General features: G+C 59.1%; 2 protein-coding genes across 3 annotated transcripts; one reads left to right on the forward strand and one right to left on the reverse strand.

Annotated features, from left to right (window-relative positions):
- Positions 1-4,810: 4,810 nt before the first annotated feature.
- LOC111139618 (FLT3 interacting zinc finger 1) lies at positions 4,811-9,584 on the reverse strand. Its single transcript, XM_022491943.1, has 2 exons — positions 8,039-9,584; positions 4,811-7,060 (listed from the first exon to the last, which is right to left on the reverse strand). Exons 1-2 carry the CDS (start codon positions 8,408-8,410, stop codon positions 5,858-5,860), a joined length of 1,575 nt encoding a protein of 524 aa, XP_022347651.1. The 5' UTR covers positions 8,411-9,584; the 3' UTR covers positions 4,811-5,857.
- Positions 9,585-10,610: 1,026 nt separating this feature from the next.
- Positions 10,611-13,328, forward strand: LOC111139622 (zinc finger protein 524). Of its 2 annotated transcripts, none has more exons than XM_022491952.1 (2): positions 10,611-10,667; positions 12,275-13,328. In XM_022491952.1, exon 2 carries the CDS (start codon positions 12,314-12,316, stop codon positions 13,103-13,105), a length of 792 nt encoding a protein of 263 aa, XP_022347660.1. In that variant the 5' UTR covers positions 10,611-10,667; positions 12,275-12,313; the 3' UTR covers positions 13,106-13,328. The 2 variants fall into 2 exon arrangements, with proteins under 2 accessions (XP_022347660.1, XP_022347659.1); XM_022491951.1 differs by lacking the exon at positions 10,611-10,667 and adding an exon at positions 12,156-12,177.
- Positions 13,329-13,461: the final 133 nt, after the last annotated feature.

The raw sequence follows: 13,461 nt of genomic DNA on the forward strand, positions 1-13,461 counted from the left end.
CAGAGAGGCAGGCAGAGAGGAGAGAGGGAAGCAGGCTCCCCACTGAGCAGAGAGCCCGATGCGGGCTTTAACCCACTGAGCCACCCAGGTGCCCCAATAGTACTAATTTTCAAAGGATATTTATGTAGGAGTGAAAGTCTAAAAATATCCATGAAACAATAAGCACCAAATTCATGGTAAGAGTTACCTTGTAGCAGGGAGAAGCGATCAGATCCTAAAGGGGCCAACGGAGAGTGAGGTAAGTAAACCTCTGATGTTTTAAAGCTGGTAGGCAGTACATGGGCGTGGGGGGCAATAATAGTGCCATTAAGTACATTCTCAATGTCATGTGACCATCCCACTGTCTAGTTTCAGAACTTTGTCATCTTCCCCAACAGAAATCTAGGTCTGTTAAGCTGTCACTCCCCATGTCCTTCTCCTTCCAGCTCCTGACAACCAATAATCAGCTTTGCCTATGACAAACATTTCATGTCAGCTGAGTCATATAATAGGTAACCTCTTATGACCAGCTTCTTTCACTTAGCGTGTTTTCCAGAATCATCTGTGTTGTGGCATGGATCCTGACGTCATTCCTTTTGCTGGTTGAGTAATATTCCACTGTGTGGGTACACTACATTGTGCCCATTCATTTGTCCGTGGATATATGGCTTCTTGCTACCTCTCAGCTATTGTGAATAGTGCTGTTAGGAATGTTCGTGTGTAAGTGTTTGGACGATTGTTTTCAGTTCTTCTGAGTGTATACCGGGTGGGGTTGGGGGGTTGTTATTTCATTATCTGTATTTTAAAAGCTTAACATTTTTTTTCCAAAAAAAGGAAGGAAAGAAGGAAGGAAGGAAGGCAGGCAGGAAGGAAATAAGGAAAATTCAGGAATGGAATGGTGGGAAATAAAATTTCAAGCAGAGGGAAGAGGGGGATGGGGAGGGAGATCTTGTCTTGGGGGAGACTCCAGGCCTTGGATTGGGCCATCAAAGGCGGGAGTGTCGTGGAGAGAGGCCGGGAGCTGCACAAGCCGCTGTGCCGGCCTCTTAGTTCAAGCGGAATGCTGGACGCGTTCCTGGTGCGCTGAGAAGCCATTGAAAAGGTTTTAAGCTGGAGAGTCACATGATCCGATTAGTGTTTTAGAGAAATTCCTGTGGGACCCGCGTGGAGGCTGGGCCGGATGCAGGGGAGACCTAGGCTGAGAGCAGGGAGGAGGCGGGGAACGGGCCCAGGTGAGACAGGGTTCCTGGGCAGTGCAGGACTCCTCGGGGCCGGGCCGTGGGCCCGAGCAGGGGGCGGGACCTAGCGCTGATTGGCTCCGGATTGCACTCCTGGGTGCCAGTCCCCCTGCTACTGCCTCCTCATTGGCTCTCCTGCCCCCCCCCCCCCGCGCCCCTACCGCGGCCAGCCTCTCGCACGCAGAAAGCGCATCCTGTGAACCTCCCGTGGCTTCCCAGCCCTTCCTCCGGTGTTCCTCACCCCTGCCTGTAAGGCTCGATGGGTCTGGCCCCTGGAGCCTCCCTCCACTGGTGACTACCTCTCCTGCTTCACTCCGGTCCAGCCACACCACCCCCTCTCTGCTCTTGGTGGACTCAGGGCCTTTGAAAGTGCCTTTCCCCCCTGCCTAGAGTGCCCTTCCCCCTAGATTTCCATCAAGTGTCCCTTCTACCCTACTCCCCTCACTTTCTTCCAGACGTCCTCAGAGACAGCTCTCCTGCCCCCCGCCCCCAGCTAAAACAGCCTCCCGTCTCCCTATAGTCCTCACTCTGCCTTAATTTTCCAACTGTACTTATCGCGAACAAGCCGGAGGCTCCTCGTGGATTACCCATTGATTGCCTACCTCCCCTCCCCTGGAATATAAGTTCCTGAGCGCAGGGGTCGGCTTCGCCGGTTTGCTTAAAGGCTCACCTGTCAGCAACCAGCCGCGCTCAGAAAAGTGGATGAAGAGTGAGGAGGGGTGAGGCTGGGGCTTCAGGAGAAGGTGACTGCCCTGAAGGGAGAAGGCTGAGGAGGTGGGGCCATGCGGAGCTCAGCTGAGCGTGCGGGTGGCTGGCTGGACAGGTCAGCGGCGAGAGTCAGCTCCTCCAGCAGACACGCCAGAGTCGTCAGCTTCAGCCCAGTAATTGGCGCCCTGGAGAGGCTGAGATCGCCCCCAGAGTGAAATCCTTCCCACCCCTTCGGAGCCTCCATGAGCACATCTATAAAATGGGGCCACAGTGAGATGAGTCAGGTCTGACGTCCAGCCCTGCGCCGGGCCCTTGGGAGGCCGGCGGGAGATGGGTGAGTCCCTGTCGCTTTTGTCCCAGAAGAGAAAAGATTGGCTTGGAGGTGAGGTAGGCGGAACCTCAGCCTCCCGAGGTCTCTATTCATTAATCCCTAGCCTGCGGCCATCTCCATGACAACCCTGGCTCGCTTCCAGACCGTCGGTGCTCGGGCAGAGCAGGTCTGGAAGTAGGTGGTTCATGCCCCTGGGGCGGTGCCTGAATCGAAGGGGGCGGGTCTTGTTGCTCCAAGACAGTTTTTTTGGTTTTTGGTTTTTGCCCAGGGCATGAGTCTGTTTCCTGGTTTCTGGGTGGGAGAGCGGAGAGGAAGTTATCTCTAAGGTTGAGCGTCCCCAGGAGCTGACCTGGAGCCTTCAGATGGGCAACCGTGCATCTCCAGGCAAACATGTCTTCTTGTTTTCTCTCCCCCCAAATATACGTCTCCCTCCTCTAAATTCTTTTCTTGTGAAATAGAAGGCGCATAAGCTAGAAGGGCACGACACAGACGCACAGCTAATAAATAATTATCAAGAGATCGCCAGATTAAGAAACGGGATGTTAGCTGCCCCAGAGTCACAGAAGGCTTGGCAAGCCCCATTCCGAGCTTAACCTATCCAACCTCGAGAAGGTTTTCTTGCTTTTCTAGGTAGCACACTAGCCACAATACATCCTAAACACTATTATAGTTTAGTTTTGCTTATAAGCGGAATCATTGTGTTGGGCTTCGGGCGTTGGGCTTCTTTGTAACTTTCATTCATGGGACTGCGTGTATCTACACCCCTTTATTTCACGCTGTATAGTAACCCACAGCATAATATGCCACCATTTATTTATCTGTTTTTTGTTGACGGATGTCTTAGTCTGTACCGACTGCTCTAACAAAACACCATGGACTGGCAGCTTATGAACAACAGAAATTTATCGCTCACGGTTCTCTGGAGGCTGGAAGTCCAAGATCAAGGCACCCTCATGCTTGTCTTCTGGGGGAGGCGCTCTTCTGGGTTTACGGCCGGTGCTTCTTGCTGTGTCCTCACAGGGTGAGAAGGGCTAGGGGTCTCCCTGGAGCCTTTCAGAGGAGGCGCTGGTCCCAGGCACTAAGACTTAAGCACCTCCCCAAAGCTCCATCTCCAAACACCGTCACACTGGGGGTTGGGATTTCAACATAGAAATTTCGATGGGAACACAAACATTTGGACAACAGCAATGACACATCAGTTGTTCAGAGTTTGAGGCCGTACAGATTGCTGCTGGGAATGTTTAAGTGTGTCTCCTAGTGCAGGTGAAGGAGTTTCTCTAGGGTCCGTGCCTAGCAGTGGGATCGCGGTATCACAGGACACGCACACCTTCAGCCATATTAATGCTTGCCAATCTCCCAGGCATCTTAAATTTAAGAAGCTCAAAATGGAATTCTTGATCCCCCTAAGCTCCCACCAAAACTTGTTCTTCCCCTTTTCTGGTCTTAACACAAACTGCTACCACCTAACCAGTCCCTCCTGAGCTCTTTCAATTACACACACACACACACACACACACACACACACACACTCACATTCCACCTTCGGAATTCATCTCGAATCCACCTGTATCTCCCCACCACTCCGGTCCAGGCTCCTACGCGTTTCTCCTGCTGCTTCCAGTTCCTTCTGGACTCAGCAGCCAGAGGGAACTCTGTAAAGTGCAGGTGTGGCCAAATCCTCCAACATTAAAATCTTGGTGTTCGATTGCCTGGAGAGCACAGCCAAATGCCTCTCTTGCCTCACCGGGTTCTGGGACCTGACCCCTCCCCCTCCCTTCACCTCTCCCCCCTCGGGGCCCATCCGCTCTCTGGTCTCTCAGCACCCCTCGGGTTTCAGATCAGATGCCGCCTCTGGAGAGATGTCCACGGGACACCTGAACTGAAAGGCATGCTCACGGGGTCACTCGCTTTCTTAACACCTTTCCTCCCCTCCTTCAGCATGCTCAGAACCACCTGAAATTACTTCTGTTTCTTTACATTTCTCCACCCCACCACCCAAACACCAAAACATAAGTTCTTTTCTCCCCTGAGTTCTTTTCTCCACTGCTGGATCCCCAGAAAGGATTACAATGCCCGACACAGAGCAGCCCTCGGGACAGGAACGTAATCTAGTGCCTAGAAGAAGAGGAATGGTTGACTCCGCCCAGACAGGTGAATCCTACCCCCCGGGGTGCATACAGTGTCTAATGTAGACATTTGGTCACCTGGAGGCAGGGTCTAAGCTTTAGGGTCTCTCCTTAGGGGTAGAACTTTTCTTTAAGGAGACACTTTGGCTTTTAGGGGGCCTGTCTGATGGGATTGATGGTGTCTAAAGGGCGTGTCTGGTTCTAAAGGGCACATTCAGTCCACTGCAGGTGGATCTCGTGTTTAAGGGACAGAGTTCCACTGAGATGAAACTTAAGCCATTTCTGATTTTAATGGTCGTGCAGTATCTAAGGGACTCAACATTTGTCAGGAGGGAGGAAAGATCTGCTTCTCTTTAGGGAGCTCATCCTAAGTCAGGGAGAAAAGCCCCCACCTCTCTGGAGCCAAGGATCAGAAAACGAGACGGCAGTGACTGACAGGACAAGGTTTATTGGGGCCCTGGAGACATTAGGGAGTGGGATGAGGGGCAAGGTCGAGGCTCACAGGGGGGAACCCCCTAGCCAAGCCCCCCTTCCCCTTGGGGTTGAGAGGGAACACAGAGACAGACAAACCAACAGAGATGGAAAGACAGGTGCTACAGCAGAGCGGGAGGAAAGCCCCAGAGTCCACCACTTCCCACTCGGATGAGTTCAGATAGGGAATGATGGGGACTGGCCGGCACTCTAGAGGGAGGGAGGAGTGTCTGCCATATCGGCCTACGGAGGGTGGGGTACAGGCCACAGTCTAGACCAGCCCATTCCAGTGGACAGGGGTGTGTATCTGATTCAGTTCATTCTACTGGGCAGGAGGGATTTCAAACCAGCCTATTCTAGTGTTTGGGATGGGGAAGATCATTAGGGTGGATCCATTCTGCCCTGGGGGAGGGAGACCTAATTGGGGGAGGGGTTTTCAGGGCAGGGGCATCTACCCTGGTCCTCTTTCAGCATAAGGAATGAAATGGGGTGGGTGGGGGGGAAGGCAGATTTCGGCTCTATCCATTTTTGGAGGGCACCAGTGACTGGTGGGTAGCATTTGGGGGGATCCAGGGAAATTCAGGGACATGGTTCCCCCACATTCTCCAGATCAAGGTCGTTGGGAATGATGGCTCTTGGGGAGAGGGGCAGTCTTCCTTGGGGGAAGGATGCCCATCTCTTATCACTAGGGTCCTCAAGATGAGAAGTACTTGCAGACACCCACATCTCATTGCTACGTCCCCAGCACTCGGGGAGGCCTTTTGATTTCGGGGCGCTCAGGAGTCTCTTCCTAGGTCCCGGACCTCGCAGCTGAGGAGTCTCCCCGGTTTGTTTGCTGCCCCCAGCTCAGGGGCCCGTGCAAGTGTCTGGTGGCCCCTTAGCTCCAGCCAGGGTCCCCTGATGGCGGGGCCCGGGGATCTGGCCCCGGGCCCTGAGTGCAGATCCCCGGGCCCCGAGTGCGGCCCCCGAGGCGGGGCGGCAGGGCAGCAGGGCGGCCTGCGGCGTCAGTCCATGCCGCGGTGCAGCTTCAGGTGCCGCGAGAGGTTGCTGAGCGTGATGAAGCCCTTGCCGCAGATGTGGCAGGGGAAGGGCCTCTCGGTGCCGTGCAGCAGCCGGTGGCGCTTGAGGTAGCACTCGTGGCGGAAGAACTTGCCGCACTCGAGGCACGGGAACGGCTTCTCGCCCGTGTGCACCAGCACGTGGCGCTCCAGGTCGCGCGGCGAGCGGAACAGCTTCTCGCACTCGGAGCAGCCGAAGATCTTCTTGCCCCGGCCGGAGCCGGACGCGGCCTCGCCGGACGCGGGCTCCCCCTCCGAGGCCGCGGGCGCCGCCTCTGCTCCGCCGCCCTCGCCGTGGCTCGCCCGCCGGTGCTCCTCCAGGGCCGCCAGCGCCGCGTACAGGGCCCCGCAGTGGCCGCAGCCGTACGTGGCGGGGCCCGAGTGGGCCTCCAGGTGGCTGGCCAGCGCCGCGGCCGACGCGAAGAAGGTCCCGCAGTCGCACTGGTACAGGGTGTCTTCCGACGCCTCGGCCGCGGCCGCTGGGGCAGGAGCCTCCCCGCCGCCTTCCGGGAGCAGCCCCGCGAGCTCGGGCACGCCGCCCCCGGCGCGGCCCAGGAGCAGCCCGCCGTCCCAGGCCGCCTGGGCATCGCCCGCCTCCGCCGCACCACTGACGTCGCCGGCCGGGTCGGGCCCCGCGCTGGCCCCCGGGGCCCAGGCCTGCACGGGGGGCGCGCCCGGGCCCTGCAGGTCGTGCGTCAGCTTGTGCCGCTCCAGCAGCGCGGGGGCGTTGAAGTCGCGCTCGCAGCGCGGGCACTTGAAGGGCTTCACGTCGGTGTGCGCCGCCCAGTGGGCCGCCAGCTCGCGGCCATGGTCAAAGCGCCGCGCGCAGGCTCCACACGCGAAGGGGGGCAGCGAGGCGGCGGCGGCCGCGGCGGCGGCCTCTGCCAGCCCCCAGCTGCCCGGGCCCGCACCTGCCCCCTCTGGGCCCTCGCCACCACCGGCCCCCGCGCCCCCGCACACTGAGCAGGGCCCCACATTGCAGCAGACGGAGCAGGGCGCGCTCAGGGCCGGCAGGCCTGGGCCAGGTTGCAGCGGGGACGGGAGCACTCCGCGGTGCTGGCGCTTGAGGTGGCGGCCCAGGCTGGAGCGCGAGGAGAAGCGGAGCTCACAGACGAGGCAGCAGTAGGGCTTCTCGCCAGTGTGGACGACCTGGGAGGGCGGGAGGGAGAGCAAAGCATCAGGGATCAGGGCTGACGGTCTAGCCTGCCGTCCCTACATTCCTGGAAGGACTCGGCGGAAGCTCCTGCCGTGTCTGCAAAGCCCCATCTGGCTCCGACCCTCTCACTTGTCTTCTCTAATTTGGGTCATGCTGGCATTCTTTCGCTCCTTTCATTCTTCAGGACGTTTGCACATGCTGTTCCTTAAGGTGGAAGACTCTCTCTCCCTCCTGGTCTTCTGGACTAACACTTACTCATTTCCAAGAAGCCCACCTAGGTGATTGGGACTCCCTGGGAGAGTGGCCAAATACTAGAGCTCTTAGCACTAACAAACCTGGGTTCGAATCCCAGCTCTGCCTTTCACGCTCAGTGACAAGTGGACAAGTAAACATCATCTCTGGGACTCTGCTTTGCTCCTCTGTAACATGGGCACAATAAGACTACCACCTCACAGGGTTCTTGGGACGATAGGGTAAAATCATCACTAAAGAACGACCCAATTCCTAGAAATTAGAATTATGGCTGACAAACTTTTTGATGTCCTCTCTGGCAGTGGATGTTGGGAAAAGGTGGAGAGGAGCTTTTATAATCCCCTAGGGTGGGAGGTGGCTTTTCAAGGTTTGCTCTCCAAACCTCTAGAGCAAACACTGTCCAAAAGAACTTTCTGCAATGATGGGAATGTTTTCTATCTGCCACTGACCAATGTGGCAGCCACCAGCGACTTATGGCTCTTGGGCACTTGAAATCTGGCCCGTGTACGGTGCAAGACTGTGCCTTTACAGACATTGGCCTTTGGGAGTCGCAGAGACAGTTTGAGCGATGAGTCCTTTAGACTGGCGGTGCCTTCCTGGAGAACTGTGAGGCTAAATCAGAGATCACAGCGCTCTTTGCTGCCCAGCGTGGAGCCCTGTGGCTCCAAGCGCGTGTCCAGCCTGGGGAGGCCAGCCCGGGTCCAGCCTGCGGGACTCACCTGGTGGTGCAGCAGGCCGGTGGAGTCTCGGAACCCTTTGGGGCAGGCAGAGCAGCGGTAGGGCCGCTCGCCGGTGTGCGAACGCAGGTGGTTGGCCAGGTTGAAGCTGTGTTTGAAGCCCTTGCCACAGCGTGGACACGCGTGGGGTTTGAGGGCAGTGTGCCGGGCGAAGTGACGCCGAAGGTCCGAGCGGTAGCGGAAGCTCTTGCCACACTCACTGCAGTGAAACGGAACCCGGGGAGCAGCAGCGGGAGGAGCTGGGGCCGGGGCCGGGGCAGGGACCGGGGGCACTGGCAGCGGGGTATCAGCCATGATGGCGTGGTGGGAAGGCAGTGGCGAATGGAGGCTCTCTCTGGAGCAGGGAGGAGACATGGAGGGCAGGTGGAGTCAGCGTCCCAGGAGCCCTCTCCATCAGGCTCCCTGGACTCACACCCACCCTCTGTCCCCTGGAAACCCTTCCCACTTCCCTCCAAGCCACACCCACCATCCTGTAAGCCCCTCCCACTCTCCTACAAACCCTTCTCCCGCTCCTCTGGCAATCTTCGTAATCAGCGCCAGGTGGCTTCTACTCTACTGGGCCGTTTTTAAGCCTCTCCCCTTCTTTTCCGATGGACTCCCCACTCCTCTCTAAACCCCGCCCACTGTTCGCCCCACCTACTCCTCCCAAAGTCCCCACACTGTGCCCGAAGCCTCTCGTATTCCTCGACAAGACCCTTCCCCTCTGAAAGGCCCTCCCACTCTTCTTCAAGAGGGAAGATCATCTTCAGATAAAGATTCACATTCCTAGGGAAGGAGAGGACAGAGATTTGGGGCCAAGTGCACTTGAGTCAACCTTTCAGGGCGACCATAACCGGTCCTGGAACCTCCTGCCTCTGTCCATGTGCAAGTGCGGGAGAACGGGAGTACCTACCTCAGGGAGCGGAGGTGAGGACTAAGCAAAACTGGGGCAGTGCACACCGCGCGCTCACTCAGGCAGGGCACACAGCAAGGGCTCTACAGGCAAGCTGCTCTGATTACTACTAACCGCTATCTGAGCTTCCTACGTCCCACCATCTCTTTCTTCTCCGCTAAGGTCTGCCTCCAAAACGCCACTCACTCGTTTTTCCTTGAAACCTAGCCTGGAAGGAAGCCCCGTCCTTTGCAAGACCCTCCCCTCAACCCCTTGTTCTCAGCCTTCCCCTGGGAGCCCCTCCCCCCCTAAGTCACCGCACTTACATTATGAAGGCTTATTATTTCCACTAAGACTCGCCAAACTGCACACCTCAATCCCATCACCTCACCGTGCCTACTCTTAGACCAGCTACTCCCCTTCTACCCTAAGCTGCGCCCACCTTCGCCTAGAGCCCCATTTCCCCACTCAGCTCCAAGTAGGTCTCTTCCATCCTTCAAGCCCAGCCCATTTCCATTCTAAGCCACGCCCACTAGGAAGCTCCTCCCTGCTATTGCTCCGCCCCTGCCACCACGAAGCCCCGCCTCCTTCCCACCAAGTCGCCTGCAGGGCTTCCCGCCCCCCCCCCAAGTCGGCTCTGGGACTGAGGCCCCGAGTACCGGCCTTTTGTGCCCCTCCCCCCTGTCCCTAAAAGGTGCGGCCTGGGGCACCCGGGGCGGGAGCAGGTCAGGCGGGACCCGCAGCCGGGCGAGTCCACCTCGCTCGTTCGCAGCCGGGGTTCTAGAGCCCTGGGGCGGCCCCAGGAGGCCGGGAAAGTCAGTCGGCTTTTCTCTTTAATTACTTACACCTCCCTCTGGGCGCCGACATTTTGGGCAGCGGGGGCAGCGTCACTTCCACCCGGGGGCCCCTCGACTTCCGCCTCGGCTCCCTTCTCCCCCACACTCCTCCTTTCTCCCGCCCCCTTGGCTTCCCCCCACCCCCACCGCCCGCCCTTCCCCGTTTCCCGTCCCAACCCCTAGCACTGGAGGTTGGAGAAGCTAGGATGGCGCCATGTTGGGTGAGGGCAGGGTGGGGGCGGGGCCTAGGGTGACGCCCGGCGCCATACAGACTAAGGGCAACAAGCTCCCCGCTCGGCCTCTTCCCCTTCCGTGCCTGCCCTGACGGGTGTTAACGTAAATCACGGCAGACTTGATTCCCTTTTCGCAGCCTCCGAATCTTCCTGGTAGAGTTGCGTCAGGATAAAAGGAAAATCGAAGTTCGGCCACTGTGGTAGAGCTCGGAGGAAAGGGCAGGTTCCATCTTGTCCTCCCTCCGGGGGGCTTTGAAGCCTATCAGGCGCCATGTTAATTACGGGAACAAGCAGCCATTTTCCCGCTCCTCATCCTTGCGGTACCTGTCTTTGATTGGGTCACCCTGCTGGGTGCTGTGTGGGAGGAAAGACATTTCTGCGTGGTTGGGAATGTGTTGGTGGGGTTATTTCCAGCTCGGGGCCAGTGAGGGCGACGGGCGCGCAGGCGCGTGTTCTCTGCGAGTACATGACCGGTCCTTAGGACCCAGCGCGTCCTCTTTGTCTCCCGCGGGCGCGGGCCCGACGGAGAGGGGGGGGGGAGGGAGGGGGCGGGGCCGTCCCCGCGCGCGCCGCCGAGGGGCAGGGCCCCCTGGCCCCCGCCCCCTTCCCACGCGCCGGCCCTGTCGCCCCCGCGCGCGCACACTCGCGAGCCCAGGCGACATGCAAATGAGGTACCCGAGAGGCGGGGGTCCGGGCGGGGAGAGGGGAGCAAAGGGAGGGGAGGCCCGGGGCCGCGCGCTCCTGGAGCGCGCCCCCACACCTGCTTCCGCGCCCGCCGCAGCGCGCGCGCCGACCTCGCGCCCCGCGGAGTCGGCCCGGGCGCGCGCGCGCAGACCCCCTTCCTGGCGGCCCTCGCCGTCCTGCGGCCCGCGCGCCGCTCATTGGCCGCCGCCCCCGCAGGGCCCGCCCCGCGCGCTCGGGCCGGCGGGCGCGCGCCTGCACAGGGGTAGCGGAGGGGCAAGGGGCGAGGGCACTGTTCCAGAGACCCGGGTTCTAGTCCAGGCCCTCCCAGCGGAGCGAACCTCGTGATCGTGGAAAAGTGGGGCCCCTCTCTGGCCTTCAGTCTGTGTGCCCGGTCCAAGGGGGTGCGCTGGCACCTGCAGCCCCGGCTGTTAGCGGCGCGTCTGCCTTCCTACCGCTCCCCTTCAGGATACCCTAGCTGGGTCTCGTGGTCCCAGGCTCCAATGACATGACGGAGGTGGTGGGTCTGGTGGTGGTGGTGGTGGCGATGACGGTAGTTTATTGAGTGCTTACTATTACTAACCAACAACACTGCTGTATCTGTTTGACCCAGGTGGAAACTGGCCCAGAGAAGCAAAGTCACTTGTTCATTAGCGGCAGAGCTGGAGTCTGCCCCAGGTGTAAGGGACTCCATGAGGTCCCCTTGTCTCCTTGGGTCCATGTCTTTTCACTCCCTGGACCGTTGGGGTCCTTGAGATCTGGTTTGGGTCTTGGTCCTGCTGCTTCCTGGCAGAGAGGGCTTGGACAACTGACTTGGCTTTCCTGTGCCTCCGTTTCCCCAGTTGCAAAGTGGGGGTGATGTACCATTATTCAGAGGGTTGGTGTGAAGCTTAGCCACTCACCAGGATATCTCGAGGCACTGGTGTTCACTGAGCACTCTGTGTGTTATCCTCATGACATGTCTGTGTGAATAGGTGCAAGCATTCGTCCTGTTTTGCAAAAGGCTTAACTGAGGCTCAGAGAGATGAGCACTTTGCCCCAGAGCACACAGAGACTGAGCGGCAGACCTCGGCACTGAACTCAGAACTCTGACTTGGGAGCCCACACTTAACAGTGCTGGCACATTTCTTCATCCATGACTCGGAGCCAAACTTCAGCTGCGACCAGTCCCTTTCTTCTTCTAGTCCTGAACTCCCACTCCTCTCACTCTGCCAATCAGAAGCGGCACAAAACATCTCTGGGCCTCCATGGCTCACGTGTAGTGGGCTCTTTGCTTTGAGGATCGAAATACTGGCCCCTACCCTTAGTTGGACTCTATTCTATTCTCCCATGAAGATTTTTTTTTCTTTTGGCTCAAGTTGACCCTGAACTTCTAGGACAAGAGTTAGGGAGGCTTAGGGCACACCTGTGTGACCTCTGTACCAACGGGTATAGAATTGCCTTGCTCTTTTACCCACCAGTGTGGCTCTAATTGTCCAGGTGAATGTCCACCATGCCCAGGTGAGGAGACACAGACCAAGGGATGGGCGAGGTGTTGGGGGACAAGGGATGCTCCAGACCCTCCCTGCACTGACGGCTGCCCCCTCTCTCCTCTTAGCCCGGCTCCAGTGCCCAGACCCAAGCCCCCCACTGCTCAATGGACACCCCCAGCCCAGACCCGTTGCCTTCGCCTTTGCCGGGGGAGGAAGAGAAACCTCTGGCTTTACCTCCTCCTGTTCCCCGGGGACGCCGAGGCCGGCGTCCCGGGGGGGCCACCTCCTCGAATCGGACACTCAAGGCCACCCTCCCTCGCAAGCGGGGCCGCCCCACCAAGTCAGGGCAGGAGCCCCCACTGGCACAGGGGGTGACAGCCCCTGTGGGCGGCGGCAGTGGCAGCGACCTCCTGTTGATCGATGATCAGGGTGTGCCCTATACGGTCTCTGAGGGGTCAGCGGCAGGTTTGCCTGGGGGCTCTGGCCCTAAGAAGGCCCCGCACTTCTGCCCTGTGTGCCTGCGGGCCTTCCCTTACCTCTCCGACCTGGAGCGCCACAGCATCTCGCACTCAGAGCTGAAGCCCCATGAGTGCAAGGATTGCGGCAAGACCTTCAAGCGGTCCAGCCACCTGCGGCGGCACTACAACATCCATGCCGGCCTCCGGCCCTTCCGCTGCCCTCTCTGCCCTCGCCGCTTCCGCGAGGCAGGCGAGCTGGCCCACCACCACCGTGTCCACTCTGGGGAACGCCCTTACCAGTGCCCTGTCTGCCGGCTGCGCTTCACGGAGGCCAACACGCTCCGGCGCCATGCCAAACGCAAGCACCCTGAAGCCATGGGGGTGCCCCTGTGTTCCCCGGACACAGGGCCCGAACCGCCGTGGGACGACGAGGGCATTCCAGCTACGGCGGGGGCCGAGGAGGAGGTGGAGGAGCCGGAGGGGAAAGAGCTGGCTTGACCCACACCCTGGGCCACCGCTGCCGAGGTCACATGTAGAGCTGGGGTCTCGGCTGGTGCTGAGCCTGGGCAGGAAAGCTGGGACACCCTCAAACCTGGTGGTCTTCCTGTTGTGGGAGGGGGTCGAGGGTGAGGACCTAAACTCCTGGGTCCTGCTGCCTTCTGCCACCCTCCCTGGGACTGACAGGCCCCTGGGGGCAGGGACCTTGGAAATAAATCTCTGCCTACTGGCTTCTGTGTGTAATCAGTGTCGGTACCAGGGCTGGCCCTTCCTTCCGTTGCCTTCCCTTCCCTATGCCACCCTGCGGGGAGTGCATGGAATTTGGGAGAAACCATGTCATGTGCCTTGTTACAACG

The sequence above is a fragment of the Enhydra lutris genome, unplaced genomic scaffold (assembly GCF_002288905.1).
Source record: "Enhydra lutris kenyoni isolate GAN:26980312 unplaced genomic scaffold, ASM228890v2 scaffoldscaffold111, whole genome shotgun sequence".
NCBI classification, from domain to species: Eukaryota; Metazoa; Chordata; class Mammalia; order Carnivora; family Mustelidae; genus Enhydra; species Enhydra lutris.